General features: G+C 43.3%; 1 protein-coding gene across 3 annotated transcripts in view; it reads right to left on the reverse strand.

The window, feature by feature from the left end:
* FANCD2 (FA complementation group D2) overlaps positions 1-16479 on the reverse strand; it is a 36644-nt gene that overhangs the window by 10874 nt on the left and 9291 nt on the right. For all 3 annotated transcript variants that reach the window (XM_033140559.1, XM_033140558.1, XM_033140557.1), the window contains exons 10-26: positions 16171-16275; positions 15344-15444; positions 14343-14451; positions 12804-12839; positions 11692-11835; positions 10492-10626; positions 9215-9346; positions 8842-8949; positions 8020-8129; positions 5317-5377; positions 4381-4500; positions 3235-3308; positions 2987-3133; positions 1987-2087; positions 1462-1577; positions 472-580; positions 123-224 (exon numbers count right to left, since the gene is read on the reverse strand). In XM_033140559.1, coding sequence (XP_032996450.1) covers positions 123-224; positions 472-580; positions 1462-1577; positions 1987-2087; positions 2987-3133; positions 3235-3308; positions 4381-4500; positions 5317-5377; positions 8020-8129; positions 8842-8949; positions 9215-9346; positions 10492-10626; positions 11692-11835; positions 12804-12839; positions 14343-14451; positions 15344-15444; positions 16171-16275 — 1810 coding nt within the window. The remainder of the gene's footprint in view (positions 1-122; positions 225-471; positions 581-1461; positions 1578-1986; positions 2088-2986; positions 3134-3234; positions 3309-4380; positions 4501-5316; positions 5378-8019; positions 8130-8841; positions 8950-9214; positions 9347-10491; positions 10627-11691; positions 11836-12803; positions 12840-14342; positions 14452-15343; positions 15445-16170; positions 16276-16479) is intronic.

Below are 16479 nucleotides of genomic sequence, written 5' to 3' on the forward strand. Positions count from 1 at the left end.
ACAGTCTGATTATTGCGTAAACTCTTCTGCATTTCTGGACTTATTTGCAAAAAACAGTTTATAGTCTCGATTATATCCTTCCATGAATTTTTATTTTAAAAATAAAGTTTAGCAGATGTTACCTTTGCTCTTCTTTTTGGTGGCACCAATGGTGTTGATGACAGGTACTCCTTCTGGGGTTTCAGAATCAAAATTTGCAAGAGGGGGAACATATCCAGGGCTTGCTGAGAAAGGGAAGCAATTTTGTTGACTACATTAAGGCAGCCTTCATACATCACAAAGTTTCTACATGAATTGTATTTCCACGTGGAAATGAGAAATACACAGGTAGATCTAACTGTGCAGCAATCCTACACGTGCAGAGAAACCACAGCCAACCTGTTTGCCAGCCCATCTACTTGTAGACATATGCAGATACTGGATTTTCTCTTTCCCCCATGCCCTTTAACCCTGCATTTTGTTCTTGTTCACCTGCCAAGCATTTTTCTAGTAGACACTGTAGCTCCGTAATGTTCTGTAACCGAGTCAAAACTTTCCCCTTTATCTCGGGGTCATCTTGTTGACAGAAGGCATTCACCACCTTGAAAGGCAAAGTGAAATTGTGAAACCGAGAAAGGGACATCTCCTTTCCTAGCTACCTCTGCTCATCTAGGATGGCTGCGAAACCTTTTATCGAATCTGATACTTCCAGAGCACACTGGAGAGACATCTTAATGCACTCCACAATAAGGATTGTGTCCTTCAGCCTTTGTCCAATTCCAAATACATCACCTGTTAAAAATAAGTTGCTGACTTGGACCATAAAATGTCAGCCAAACAACATGGTGAAGTGCATCTGCAAATCTCATCCCCTTGACGAGGAACCCACAGCTTTAATAATGCAGATACGTTTTTTGAAACTGCTGTACTATACTGGGTAAGACAGTGCTCTGACGTCTTGGGGCAGACACTCTTTTCAAAAGTAATGTGACAAAGAAAACAATTTAAAAAAACAAAAAGAATCCTGGAGGCTCCTTTGTACACTTATTTTTCCAGTTACAAATATTAATATTTGTATTATAAAAAGTGTGTACTTCTGAAGGCATGTATTTTTTTACATGTACAAATCAGGAAGCCATGCACTTCTTCACTCCCAAACGCATAAAATAATATTTACGTCATGAAAATGTAAATCCATTTAGACCAGAGCTGTCAACCTTCCTTTTTTTGCATTGGGAAATGGCCATAGCTGTCAACTTTCCCTTTTTTTTGCAATGGGAAACGGCGCTGGAATAAGGGAATTTCCCGCAAAAAAGGGGGAAGTTGACAGCTATGATTTAGACACCCATAGAACCCAGTTTAGGAAAGGTTCCCTTTATGTTTTTGGGGAGATGGTACTTGTCATATCAGACAGACATCTGGCCTATTAATAAGGATTTGAAGGAGTGGGAAATTAACTATTTCTTGCATAGTACTGCTCACCTCACGGAACCAGTTGAGGGCATGAAATAGGAGAGAACAGAGGAATTCACGCTCTTGCTTCGATAAGGAATCTAACTTTCCTACCACCTCCAAGTTGGTCAGATACAAAGGACACCCTGTAACAAACATGGCAAAACCCCAGGGTTTAAGATGAGTTCAACATAATCAAAGCACCCACCCACTGCCACCTTCACAATCCATCCCTCTTAGCTGTTGCATTTGTATATAGGAGTTAGCACCTTATCCTTCCCAAAGTAACACATAACTAAGTTCAGCTGGCTTGAGAGGTAAATGGCACACTGCCAGTGATTCCTAGTAATTCAGTCTATTATGGGAGAATGAATAGTATAACTTAAGAGCCAACAAAAAGATGTTTTGCTCACAACCCAGCTCTGAACATCCCAAGCCCTCAAAGAGATTACAGGACAGATTAGGTCAGGCAGAGCCAACTATCTTCTGCTGTAGTCCATGGACTAAAGCAATAAATGTCATTCATTCACAGAGATAACTGTCCATAACCTGTACCTAACAGGGCGTCAACATCATCCAAGCTCCCTTTATTCAGTTCTGCCATGCAGAGTCTCAGCAACCGGAAGAATGGTGACAAACACAGAGGAGACACTACCCTGGGGAGAGAAAGGAGAGAAGAAATGAAAAATGTGCTAGTCCGGTCTCTAGTTTCTCCAGACATAGCCTGGAAAGACCAGTCTGAAGCCCTAGATCAGGAGTAGCTAACTTGCAGCCTTTCCAGACATTGATGGACTCCAACTCTCATCAGCTCCACCCAGCATGGCCAACGGTCTGGGATGATAGGAACTGGAGTCCAACAACTATGTTGGCTGCCCTGATCTAAACCTATATAGGTCCAATAAATGACCACCAAGTTATCTCACACCACTTAATACTTAAAAAAACCAACAACAAGCAGACCACCACATTACAGTAGCTTCCTTGGGGGAATCTCTTTAATAGGCATGTTCATTGTGTTTATGTATGGAGGGCCACAGGTTAGCCACCCCAACCCTAGACAATACTATGCTAGGTGGATAAATAGTTTGGACTTCGCTTAAGGCAGCTTTATGTGTTCTTACAATGTTCTTCTGACAGTGTAAAACTTAGCAAATTTTTTAAAGTATATTTAAATTTGCCTGCATCTTTCTTGTTGAATAAATTGCCTCCCCTCATGAAACTGGAATCTTTGTTCTCATATGCAAGGACTAGGAAAAAAAGTTGGGATAACTGGGAGATGCAGATGCACTACTAAGCAAACTGGAGAGATAGGGACCGTGAGCTGTGGCAAGGCAATGAGACCGGTTGCAAAAAAGAAAAACGTAAGTCTGCTGCTCCTTCCCCTTGTTTTTACATTTATCCGAAATGCCTGCGTGTTTTCTTCATAACCATCCTGACTAGTTCTTCCTGAAGGAACAACGGATTTCCATGATTCCATTTAAATTTTAAAAAGTATGCATTAGGAGTCACATTCTGCCGGTATTCATCTCAATAAGAATAGAGAAACACCACTGACCTTTTGTCATGGCTCTTGGCTGCTACTTCATCTACATTCTTGCTCAAATAGCTCTGGGACAGCAGAGGCAACAAGTTAATAGCAATTATTCCCTCACTTTTGTCATCTTCCAAGCTATACAGGGACTTCACTGGGAGCAGGAAAGCACTGCAGAGGAATCAAATATCAATTGATGGCCAATGCTACAATAACTAATTGAATTCTTTGTACTAAAGGCAGTGAATAGCGGGTTTTTTTTTCTGAAATACCTGTCCTCTACAGGGAGAAGATCTGTCACAAAATCTCTCTCAAAGTCCTTTTCCACACTGTTCTCAATCCACTCCTGAAAGAATGACAGTTCCACAAGGAAAACTCGTGTTAAAAAATTATGTTGAAGAAGGGTGACAGTGCAGGCTAAAGGGGGAAGTGAAGCATGCAAACTAGCTAAAGCAACTCCTCCTTTATCCCCCACTACCATCAAATGGATAGTTTTACTTTTTCTCTGACTGCTTCCACTGAGAACCCCTTTAACCTCCTAGACTTTAATCTACTCCCAATACTGGTTCAAGTTGTATGGCACTTAGGTGTGGTGCCAAAACCTCCCCCCCTCCAAAAACAAGGTATTATTTTATTTAAGGATTTAGTAAAGCAGTAAGTTAAACTTCCTTTCAGGAAAAAAGATTTTAGGGTGTAGAAGTGAGAAGAAGTCAGAAACAAACTATGGCTTACCACAAACATACTGCATGCTGGTGCATGTTATTCAAATTGCATCCTCCCTTGCTTCTTCCATTGCCAAAAGCCAGGTGAAAACCAACCACAGTGCTGGTGGAGTGTTGCGTATGAACCAACGCTCATGGTTTGTTTCTTCCATATAAACCAAGAGCATTAAGTAAAAAACAAACCTTCAACTCATGGCTTATAGAGAGAGAAACAAACCATGAACAATGGTTTGCATGTGATGCTAAGCTAGCGCTGTGCTTGGTTTCCTCTCAGCTTGGTAAAGGGAGCAGGAGGAGCAACTGGAGCAATGTGCATGAAGAAGAAGAAGAAGAGAAGAAGAGTTTGGATTTGATATCCCACTTTATCACTACCCGAAGGAGTCTCAAAGCGGCTAACATTATCCTTTCCCTTCTTCCCCCACAACTAACACTCTGTGAGGTGAGTGGGGCTGAGAGACTTCAAAGAAGTGTGACTAGCCCAGCTGCATGTGGAAGAGCGGAGACACAAACCCGGTTCACCAGATTACGAGTCTACTGCTGTTAACCACTACACCACACTGGCTCTCATGAGCATAATTGCTTCAGATTACGGTTTACCATGATTTACCAGACTACTGTTTCAGCTAATCTTATCCCAGCTACGGTTATACAATGCCTGTAACTGAATGGATGCAGACCAATAGCTTTATAACCTACCAGGATCTGAGAATCCAAATTCCCTTTTTGAATCAAGTTGGCAAGTTCATCGTAATAGAGAGCCAAGGCCTGGGGGACCTGTCCACAGCAAGAGCAAACCAGCTCTAGTAAAGATATGATCTGAAGAAAAAGAAGAAGCAGAGTGGTTAGTGGAGGATGATACGGTTTCAGCTTTCTAATGTCCGCACATAGCCCACAAACCCCCAAGTGGCTTTAGAGGTTACCAGAAAAGTCATTAGCCAAATGAATGTCACTCTGGCATTTGGTCGAGGGCTCTTCTCATAATTGTGATAGGGTAACTGTACGGGCAACTTGTGATGGTTACACAAGTGCAGGCAGCCTGTGCATGTTCCCCTGTGAACATTATAAGGAACACCAGCAGCCAAATGTTAAGTAATATCTGCCACCTGTCTCTGAAATGCATTCTGTGTGCACAAATCTACACTGACACCTTGTCTTACTGACATTGACATCCTGTTCCTCCCATAACTCCCACTCATCCATTCTCAGATCAATTCTTCCAAGTTTATTTTTCTAACCTCTTTACCTGGCTTCACCTCACATAATGCTAAACCACGGTTTCTAGCATTATGAGCAAAGGCTCTGACAAGCCTTGGGCTTGCATATTTTCTCTTCCCATCTCCTCTTTAGTGCATAAGAGAAAGAGATAGTTTAAAATGAAAAACAGAAACTTTCTAATGACTCCCCCCCCCCCATGTTGAAATTGGGAGGGATTCTGGTCAGTTTAAATTCTAAGTTAATAAATAAGCAAGCATCATGTTGATCTGAATCTTTACACTGCTTTACACTGACTGATCCAAGCTTTACACTGACTGATCCTTCCTATTCAGCTCTGCTGCAATTTTTCAAAGAACACATCTATTCCCCACATGCAACCTATTCCCAGAGGCGTCCTGCAAATATCCAAATACTTGCCTGTCTACATTGCTCCTTGCTCAGCTGTACCCGTTCCAATAGCTGTCCATTTTCTTTACTCCTGAAATTATATTTTAGAGCAATTATTTTTAACTGATGTAGCATATCCATTTCTGAGCCACAGAAATGGAGCTAAGGCTGCTTCAAAGGCCGTAAATTCATTACATTCTTTACATCTCATTGATCATCATTCATTATCCAATTAATCATCACAATGATATAACTGCCACAGTCCCATATAGGTAGGGAGGTGGCTTCAAATGCCAAAAATGCTCACTTATCCTCTGAAGGCTTTCGTCCTGCTTTGCATTACTCTCCAAAACAAATGAACCCCAAATGCTATTGCCTAATGCAGTGTTTTTCAACCTTTTTTGGGCAAAGGCACACTTGTTTCATGAAAAAAATCACGAGGCACACCACCATTAGATAACAATAATAGCAGTAGTAGTAGTAATAAAAATGATAATTCTTCTCATGTCTGAATTGAGCATGTGAAGATGGCGCACCTTGCCCCGCCCCCACCAGGCTAATAATAATAAATAACAACTATAGTACTAGTCAGGACTCTCCCCCCAGCCACAGGAACTCAGTTCTGGCACCTCTCAGGTGGGCGCCTTCGCCATTATAAGAGAACGAGGGAAGGCGTCCGTGATGAGTTCCAGGCTCCAGCACCTCTTTTTCTAGAAAAATAGCATTGGTAGTACAGTAGTAGTAGCAGTAGTAATAATAATGATGACAACAAATCGCTGAAGCGAGCGTGTCTGAAGCGAGCGTGTGAGGAGAGCGCGCCTTTTCTCCCGCTCCCCCGGCGGCGGGACCCTCGGCTCTGCCAGCCCTGCAGGCGGCGGTGGCGGCGCTTCGTCCCTGTCCTGCTCACCTGGCAGGCCGTCACCTCCCTGTCGTCGTGCAAGGCGACCGGCGGAGCCTGCCCGAGGCAGCAGAGATAGAAGGTGGTGTCGTAGCGGCGGCTGCCTCGCCCCGCACGGCCCACGGGGGTCAGCCAGTTGCTCCACTCGCGCAGTGCCCAGATGTTGGGCACCCGCAGCCGCCACTCAGCCAGTTCCGAGGACGGCGGGAGGCGCTCGGCTGGCAGCAGGCGGGCGGGCCCGCGGTGGTAGCGGCGGCGGCATCAGCCACCGGGCCGGGCAGTACCAAGAGGACTCCGGCTTCTTTGAAGGCCTCGCGGATGGCGCAGAGGCGGAAGGCCACGTCTCCCGGCAGTGGCGAGCCCAGCTCCGGGCGCTCGGCGGTGAAGAGCGCCGCCCTCGGGCACTCGCCCCGCCCCGCACCGAGCCCAGTCCGCAGCGCGGCCCGCCTGGCAGCAGCTGCAGCCAGTCGGACAAGAAGTCGGCCGCGTCCGCCACGCCGCCCGCGAAGACGTGAGCACTGGGCAGGAAGGCGCCCGCAGCCGCCGTGGGCCGAGGGGGAGACGCGCCCAGCCCACCTGCCGCTAGCAGCAGCGTCGCCACCTCCCGCCAGTGCCGCAACCGCCAGCCCATGTTTTCATCACGGCACACCAGGCAACATCTCGCGGCACACTAGTGTGCCGCGGAACAGTGGTTGAAAAACACTGGCCTAATGAACTGAAATAAAGTGAGAATTGTGTCTCTGCACAGGAACACTGTTATTTTATTTTATAGTTTTTGTTGTGTTTTTGATCATGCAGCACTTCATATCACAGAATTAAAACAATACCATGGAGGGGTCCCTTCCTAATTTGCAGAATGCATTTTGATAGCATTCATTTCAAAAGCCCAGGAACACAGAATTCTACCTCACCTTTAACAAGGCATCAATAAATCATATGCAAATGTATTGCAGATCATTAGGTTCTACAACATTTTGGCAGACATTTGAAAATCTCTCTTGCACTATTTGTATACGCTGTATGTACACAGGGAACACAGTTAGAAATCCTGCTGCTACTTTTTCTAAGGCTGTGCTTTCTTTTCCCCCAGAGACCACTTAAAAATTGCTGAGTATCTTGGTGGACCAATGAATGATTTTTTTCTGCTTGTTGTAGCAACTGTAATACACTGTGCTAGACGCTGTACAATTTTAAACTATATTTTTATTGCGTCCTTCATTTCTTAAATAATTGTATAACAATCTGAATTTCAAAGTTCAAACTGTAATACAGTGGATGCTCGGGTGGCAAATGTGATCCGTGCGGGAGGCATGTATGCAACCTGCAGTGTTTTCAACCCGCAGTGCCGCGTCTGTGCACGCGCAGGTTGCGATTCGGTGCTTCTGCGCATGCACAAAGTTCAGAAACCTGGAAGTAACCCGTTCCGATACTTCTGGGTTTGGCGCGGTGCGCAACCCGAAAACGCGCAACCCGAAGCGTCTGTAACCCAAGGTATGACTGTATAGTAAAATACAATAAATAAAAGAATCAATAACAATACAATTAAAGATCACCATATTTAACACATTGGATAAGCTTCCTCCTGCCACAAATCCACCTGAATGAAGTTTGCCCAAGGACCACAGTTTGGAAGCCCCTGTTCTAAGGCATACTGTTGGTATCAGCCTTAATGGAGCTCTTTTGGATAACCTATATATTTTGGAAATTGATTTTTTGAAAATTGCTATATTCTATTGGGTTTTTAATGGTGCAGTTTTCAAGAGACCCCCTCGGTTGCCACCTGTACCTAGAAAAGAGTTAAATGACAGTGTGCAAATTCTTCTCCATTTCCTCACCTCTTTGCTGCCATGCTTCCTACCATGGTAACTGCACCGATAATACCAATGCGCTTATACTTTGGGATAGTGCTGGAGAGTTGCTTCCTGATCACCATATGCATGTCATCCTGCATGGAAAGAGAGGAACCAGAGTGTCAGAAATAACGACGCCTCATCCAGATGCACACACAGAAAATCTCACGCCACTGAATTATGCGTGACACCCGAAAGGGTAGAAGTAGCACATGGGCTGGAATTCAGTGGAGTAAGTCTCAGAAGTGGAGAAATGTTTTCTCTCTAAGGCAGCAGTTATCAGCAATGTTCAGCAAATTTTGAACATTCACTGTCAACACACACACAATGGCATCTAGATATCTGCAATTAGGACATAAGAACACCCCTGCTGGATCAGACCAAAAGCCCATTTAGTCCATCATCCTGTTCTCACAGTGGCCAACCAGATGACTATGGGAGCCCAGAATCAGGACATGAGTGCAATAGCATCACTCTCCACTTGTGCTCCTCAGCAACTGGTACTCAAAGGAATTCCATCTTGGAGGTAGTACCATATTGGCTCAAATATAAGCTGCACTTTTTTCTCCAATTCTGACTGTAAAAAGTGCGGCTTAAATTCAGAGCCGAGTGCTGGCACTGGTTTGGGGAGTGGGGCGCTGAGCTCCGGCCACCCCCTGTTCAGGGTGGTAGTGCTGGGAAGCGGGCTGCACTCGCAAATAAACCTTGAATTTTAAAGGTGAGGCTTATTTGTGGGTGCAGCTTATAGTTGGGCCAATACGGTGCATAGCCATCAGGATCTACAGGACTCAATGTGTTTCTACTCACCTGAATGTGATTGCTTTTGTGCCCCTGGCTGAATGCCAGCCTGCTAAGAATCTGGAATAGCTTCCGGATTTGTTGTGGACTTAGATTATCAATATAATCTAAAATGCTCTGAAAAGGAGAGATCGGAGTCAGGCCAAGTACTCCATATCTTCATGATAAATTCTGATAGTAGAATGTGCAGTACAGCAAAAGGTATACTATTAACACCTGTACTGGCTTCCTCTGTGTAAAGGGCCACAAAAGGTGGACCATTAACCAAACTGTGGTGGACCATCAAGCACCAGCTGATTGCTCAGACTCTTCCAAAGAAGAATGGTTAGTTGTTAAGCTATTAGTACCAAAGTGAGAGCTCCCAGCTTTGTATCGTACTTGCCTTCAGAAAGACTGCATAAGGAACTATTGATGAAGTGTGAAGAGACACCAGGTCAATGAGCATATCCAGAGAGACATCAACTGCAATATTATTGCCACCACATGCATGAGTTACCAAGGCACCCACAATCTCCTGCAGGAACAAACACAAGAAAGGAAAAATGAAAAGCACGCAGTCCAGCTTTGGGCAGAATGGTCCTGACCTGGTATAAGAGAGGCTAGAGATGCTGCCTACTTCAGGAGGCATCCCATCCTGTTTTGCCACCTGAGTCCAAGGCATCCTTTAGCTGGGTCTCACAGCAGTGCCCACAAAGTGAAGGGCACAAGATGGCTTTTTCACTTTTCCAACAGTCATAGGGACACTGCCTCCTGGGATTCTGCTGCCTGAGGTGGCTGCCTCAGCGCATCTCATAGGTGGGCCGGCCCTGCCTTCTTTGCCTTTATATTCTTGTTCAGCTTTCCCCTATTGGTTAACATAGTTTGCACCCACATAAGCTGGACTGTAGAGAATGACATGAAACTCTACATAAACCAGAGCAAAACACAAAACAGAGATGTGCTTATCAAACTAATCACAGCAAGCATCTTGATGTAACCAAAGGAAGATAAAAAGGAGAAGTGCAGATAAACGTTTTGGCTTTTGACACCAGAGGTGTGCATTTTCAGAACTCATCATATTATTGTGATTTTTATCTGTTTTTATTCTGAATTTTAAATTGTTCTACCCTTCCCTGGGACCTCTCTAGTAAAGAGCAGACAATAATTTTAATAAATAATATGATGATGACCTATTCCCTCCCTCTCAGTGGTGTTGAACATGAGGAATTAAATAAAGATGCCCCTGGATTATCAGCAGCATTTCATTTAGAATTAGATCATTGTCAACTTACTGTTTAAACTTGTACACTGCATTGACGTGGATTCTAATGGGTGATTTATAAATGTTTCACAAATTAAAAAAGTAATTAGCATATCTCCCACCCACCAGAACATGGCCCAGCCCTGCTTCTAGTAGCTGCAGGGTGGCTAACAGTGCTGTGGCCAGAAAGGGCCTTTGGCCAGTGCCCTGGCCTATCTCGCCTATCACTGGCACAGGCCTGGCTACAATATAGGAAACTTGATGCAAACTGGTTGTCTTCTATGATCCATGGCATTCTGCCCCCCACTACATTAGAACCAGAAGCTGTCAATTGCTACAAGGCCTAAGAAAATGTGCCTGCATGCAACAACACACACACACTTCACCAAACAGAGAATGGGACTAATGTGTCACTATACCTGCTGGCAATAAGAGTCAAAGACTGTGAATGCTTGCTTGTACATACAGCAGCCAAAAGAGACAATGCAGGGATCTGCTGAGTGTACAAAGATCTCAGCCAGTGACAGGACAGCTGGAAAGAGGTCTCTCATAACCTGGATAAAGACAGAAAAAAGGAGAATCTGATACATACCTCTCCTATCTTTCCAATTGTCTATCTTACTCCAAGCCAAGGTTTTTTTTTTTAAAAAAAAAAATATTTTTCTGTCCTGAAAAGATTGGCAATGGTTACAGGAAACACTTCTACATCTCACAAAGATGAGCTAACAAAATACTAGAGCAATTCATACAGATTTGCCAGACAGACTGACATTTCTAAAATTACTTTGTAAATCACCATTAGATAATGAGATCCAGCGCCGAGGGCCTTCTAGTGGTTCCCTCACTGCGAGAAGCAAAGCTACAGGGAACCAGGCAGAGGGCCTTCTCGGTAGTGCCGCCCACCCTGTGGAATGCCCTCCCAGCAGAGGTCAAAGAGATAAATATCTGACATTCAGAAAATACCTGAAGGCAGTCCTGTTTAGGGAAGTTTTTAACCTGTGATATTTTAATGTATTTTAATATCTGTTGGAGGCCGCCCAGAGTGGCTGGGGGGACCCAGCCAGATGGGCAGGGTACAAATAATAAATTATTTATTTATTTATTATTATTATTAGACAATGAGGCAAGCAATAAGGAGGCTTCTGGGGGGGATAGAAGCCACCAACGCTGTCTAGTTCTGCCAGAAGGAAGTTTAACTCCAGCTGGCTTTAGGAAGCGTATGTATAATGATGCCTCCTGCTGACAGTTTCCAGACATAAAGAAGCACATGTTCAGGGAGCATATATTTGTGGGAGCCAGTAACACCCTGAATCCTAGAGCCTATTCACACATACAAGTCTTGTTATTTTCTTCAGAATAAATCAGGCAGCATGCGGAGGCAGCCGGCAGCCATTTCTGCAGTTGAAACTACCATGATTGCAAGAAGAGCTGTGACCATCTCTGCCTGCTTTACTTTAATGTTTCTCCATGCAGATCTGTGCCTGTGTACACAGCCGTGTGGATAAAATAAGCAAGGTCTGTACGCAAACCGGTCAATAGTCATGCATATTTTAGGATAGAGGATGGAATGGGGGAGAGACTGTCAGCATGTTGAATCACACAGCAGCAGGAGTACTCACCATTAAGTAGTAACGGAAGGCATTGCGCAGCAACTGCTCTCTTACACAGCCTGATTGAATCTTGTTCTTCAGCACTCTCTCAATCTGCTTCTTGTTCTTGCCATTTGTAGCATAGATTACTAACAGCACTATCAGATCCAGAACCTTTTGGCAAGTAAAACAATTAACCTGATTATGCAAAGGTTAACAACCAAGCAAGGTAGAAGAATAAGGACCAGACCAGACAAGGGGTCTAGACAGCTCACTTGGCAGAACCTGTGGTAATTTTATATAGCATTCTGAAAAACGTCTCTTTAGTTTTGCTTTTAAAATGACAACTCTGTAGTGTTCATGATTCAGAAGAAAGATTGGAAGGCCCAGCCAGTGTTTACAATAAACTAAGGTTTCAGTGGTTAGAGTGGAAATTCATTCCTAGGCCTCATCTACTTTCTGATAAGAATTTCTTCCATAGCACAATTACATGGAGGGGAGAAAGTGAATCCAAATTCTGAAAACAACTCCTTTTTGTACTTATGTAAATCAAATATTAACATGAGTTTGGCCAAACTGCGAGAGGCAGTGAAGGATAGGCGTGCCTGGCGTGCTCTGGTCCATGGGGTCACGAAGAGTCGGACACGACTGAACGACTGAACAACAACAACAAATCAAATATGGATGTGCATACACTGAAGGCAGTGTCTAAAAGCAGAATCTGACAAGCCTCTAAAACAGAATTCTAGAATCTTGGCAAAAGAGTGGAATAATTTTCTGTCATTGTATCGAAAGGCAGTCCAGAGATTGAGATCTCTCAGTTTAGAGGATGGATGAAAAGAAGTTTGGCCCTCGCTCTGACTTCTGATGGCTTTGAGTGAAGAGATAAGATTTGTTACAAATATTGAGCTAGAAAGGTAACTCAGGTGTGTTAGAATTGCAGAGAAAGAAGATAAAGGTCAGTTTCAATATGTCCTCTTACTACACAAGTGACAACTTCACACTATTCCAAATTAATGTAACTGCTGCAGGGCATTTTTATAAAAAGGGTGCCATGGAGGAAACAAGTCCCCCCTTCAGCTAACATCCCTAAAAAGATAATTGTACGTAGAGAACAGCTACTGCAGAATCTAAGATATTACCTTATGGTCAGAGGCAGAAGCAACACTTTCAATGGCCTAGAACAGGAGTAGAAAAAACAGTTGCCAATGCTGAACAAATAACCACCCTACACAAGAGCCAAAACACATATTTCCAACAGTGCACCTGCTGATTGCCAGAATCACATGAAATCATGCACAAGTCAGACACAGGTAGAGGGCCTTCTTGGTAGTGGCGCCCATCCTGTGGAATGTCCTCCCATCAGATGTTAAGGAGTTGAGTAATTATATAACATTTAGGAAACATCTGAATGCAGCCCTGTATAGGGAAGCCTTTTAAAGATTTAATAATTTGCTGTGCTTTTATATATGCTGGAATCCACCCAGGGCTGGCAACGAGTCAGATGGGTGGGGTACAAATAATTATTTTATTTTATTTTATTTTATTTTATTTTTATTTATTATTAGTGCAAACCTACTGAAACCTTCCTAATACATATCTTCTACCACAGTCTTAGGACAAAGGTTGTGCTATGGGAATGGGGAGGAGAAACACACCTTTCTGCCACATGAGTCAGAATGCTCCTGGAACTTATTAGGGCTCACCATCAAATATTGGAAAGAGATATTCATCCCATTTCAGGAATATAAGCCTCTGTGCTGGTGGTGTAGTGGTTGGAGTGTTGGACTAGGACCTGGGAGACCACGGTTCAAATCCCCACTCAGCTCAATTCTATGATCTGCATCTTCCCTGCATATTGTGTTATTTTATCTTCTTTTGACTATTAGTTAATAAGGCCGAAAAGGAATTTACTCCCAGTCGTTCTGCATTCCTAGCAGTAATTCCAGGCAGCCAGATGTTATTCTGCCAAAGTTACAAACCTCAAGTTGGAACTCAGGCATCAGATGAGGAAGAGTTAAGGAAGCCTCCTTAACAGCACAATCTTATACATGTCGACTCAGAGGCAGGTCCCACTTTCAGTGGGGCTTGCTCCCAATGAGTGGGTATTGGATTGCTGCTTAAGATGGCCTGCATTGGCAGCAGGGAGATAGAAAGGCTTCAGAGCACAATGAGAGGATTACATCATCAAGGGATGGTGTTGAATAGGGAGGATAGCTCCATGGATTGGTTAGCAAGGCTTTCCCTTCCCAGTAGTCTATGCCGGGCATTAGACTACCAACGCACATGCCTGTCTATCTCCACTGCCCATGTACATTACTACATATGATTATGCTCCATCAAGTGTTTTCCTTTCCCATTTCTTCCTCAACGACTATGATTGCATGTTACATCCTACACTGCAGAATCTGGACTGGATGACCTCAAAAGATTCCTCCCAACTCCGTGACTCTATTCTATTCTGATTTTATTTTCTCAAATAGGACTCAAAGTCTGAATTCAACAGCAGAGCTGTTCTGTGATGATTCTATCATTCACATGTAATTTCCTTACTGAAAAGGAAATAGATTTTAACAGGTATTTAAATAAAAATCTGAAGTACATTTTTTTTTATAGAACTGCATCTGAAAGAAAGAACAACTTGGCAAAAGTGCATACCCACAGAGAAAATACACCCTGACCTTAATCCAGCCTTCGGAAATGGTCTTCTGGAATTTAACAGCAGACTTTATAACTTCGAAAAGGAGCTTGACGCAGTCCTGGTTGACACACAGTTGGCTTGCAGACAGACTGAAAAAAAGCACAAGATGGGTAGGCAGCCCATCATCTTAACCACAAAAGCAGCTAAGCAGGTAAAGTCTAACTTTGGTGGTTAAATTGCCACCCACAAAAGAATGCATTGGCAGGTATAAGGCACAACAGCATTAAAAGGGAGTGAGAAAGTGGGAACCCACTAAAATGAAGGCAGCAGTGATAAGTGCACAAAGCAGCAGTACCATCTAAGGCAAGTAAATGGCAAAGGAGGAGGGTAACAGATGGAGGAGAAGCAAGTTAACACACCAGCCATGTCAGAGAATGCTTAGGATTGTCCAAGTGCACACTGAGGTCTTGGGTCCCCTCATGGTGTGAAGAACTGTCAAACCTCTATCAGATAGTTGGCAGCTGCTGTTGATGGAAAGGCTCTCCATGTGATGGGGACACTCCACACGACCCCTTTCTACCCATTAACCTTGTCATATGGAACATTTCCTACCCCCTTAGGGGACTCCTAGATCTGCCCAAAGATCTTTAAGAAGAAAAGCTCCCTGTGGCAGATAAGCTGTGGAATCTGTATGTTCCTCTTCAAGGATTAGGTGGGGATTCTTAATTTTGTGTACATGTACATGTACTCCCCCCCCCAAAAAAAAAACCCACCAGGGGAGATGAGCAGATAAATTAGAGCTGGGATGGTGATGCTGTTTTGGCTGAAAGGGAGAGAATGATTAAACAGTGAGATTTCAAAGTGAACACATTTAAAAGGAGATGAAATATTGCAATCCCATCCATGCAAACAAAGGCACCAGAAACCTGATGTAATATTTTCTTTGCTATGTTTCGCTGAGGCTATGATTTTGCCTTGTCCTAACTGCTTATGCATGGACACTGCAAGTCTTAGGATGAAGCTGAATGTCAACACACAAACCTTGTCCGAGTCTGGCTCCTGAACTTGGTCTGAGAAACATGAATCAGTGGAAGCGAAACACACGAGTCCAGGTCCAACTTCTTACGAAGGTCAGAAATTACCTGCATAACACAGTGCAGCTATTACTCACAAATACACACAAACATTCATGATCATATATTTTAAGACAATGATTGTGGAGTAGGAGGGGAAAAAAAGTGTAAATGGGGTAAATGTCAAGGAAGGAGCCTGCAAAAATACTTTTTATAATTTATACAGAATCATCATCTAAACACAAGCTTAACATTGTTTTTGGACTGACGAGGATATTTTTGTAACTATCATACTTAAAATAGTTTTTTAAAAGGAAAACGTAGTTCTACTTCCTTTTATGGAAAGGAATGCTGAATGAGCAATAAAAAAAAGGAAGAGATTCTTCCCATTAAGAAAAATGCTTGGTCTTAACCCTTTGTCTGCAGCAAGTAAAAAATTGTCTTTTGACGCTCTGCCAGCCATAATTCAGTTTTTGACTGCAATATGCCAAGCAAGTATTTAGCACAGAGAAAGAGTCACACTTCTTTAAGAGTCATGCGCCTGCTTAGAAGATGAAAACCTTCTTTAGCCAAATGATACTCTTATCTGCCTAGGTTAAAAGATCAAAAGGATTTAAAGCAACTGGAAATCATGAACTTATAACATTAGTTTCAGAGGTGTGTGCTGGCTCATATTGCTCATACGTAGAAAGAAAACAAATGTTTTCGAGTGCTTATCCCAGCAAAGTCATCTCTGTATTCCGAGAGAGTATACTCATGATTCAATATTTTCAGCTTTAATGGTAGACACTTTACCTCTGTTGCATCTGTGGCTTTGATGGAACGGAGAATAAATTTAACTACTACAGGCAAATCTTCCACTTTTACAGCACCGACTGTGATCATAACAGATTGGCGCACCTAGGTTGAAAGCAGGACATTTTTCAGCTGTAGGAGCAGGGGAAAGTGCAGCATTTATTTACAGTTCTTGCTCGCCTCATTATTAGGACTCTCAGCAGTTATTAGTGGAAAATTCGCACAGGCCGAGAACAATATTACTAGAATCCTGATGGCTCAAACAAAAAATGACCAAGCACTAACCCCTATTTTAAAAGTCGCTCAGAA

Source organism: Lacerta agilis, chromosome 2, assembly GCF_009819535.1.
Source record: "Lacerta agilis isolate rLacAgi1 chromosome 2, rLacAgi1.pri, whole genome shotgun sequence".
Lineage (NCBI taxonomy): Eukaryota > Metazoa > Chordata > Lepidosauria > Squamata > Lacertidae > Lacerta > Lacerta agilis.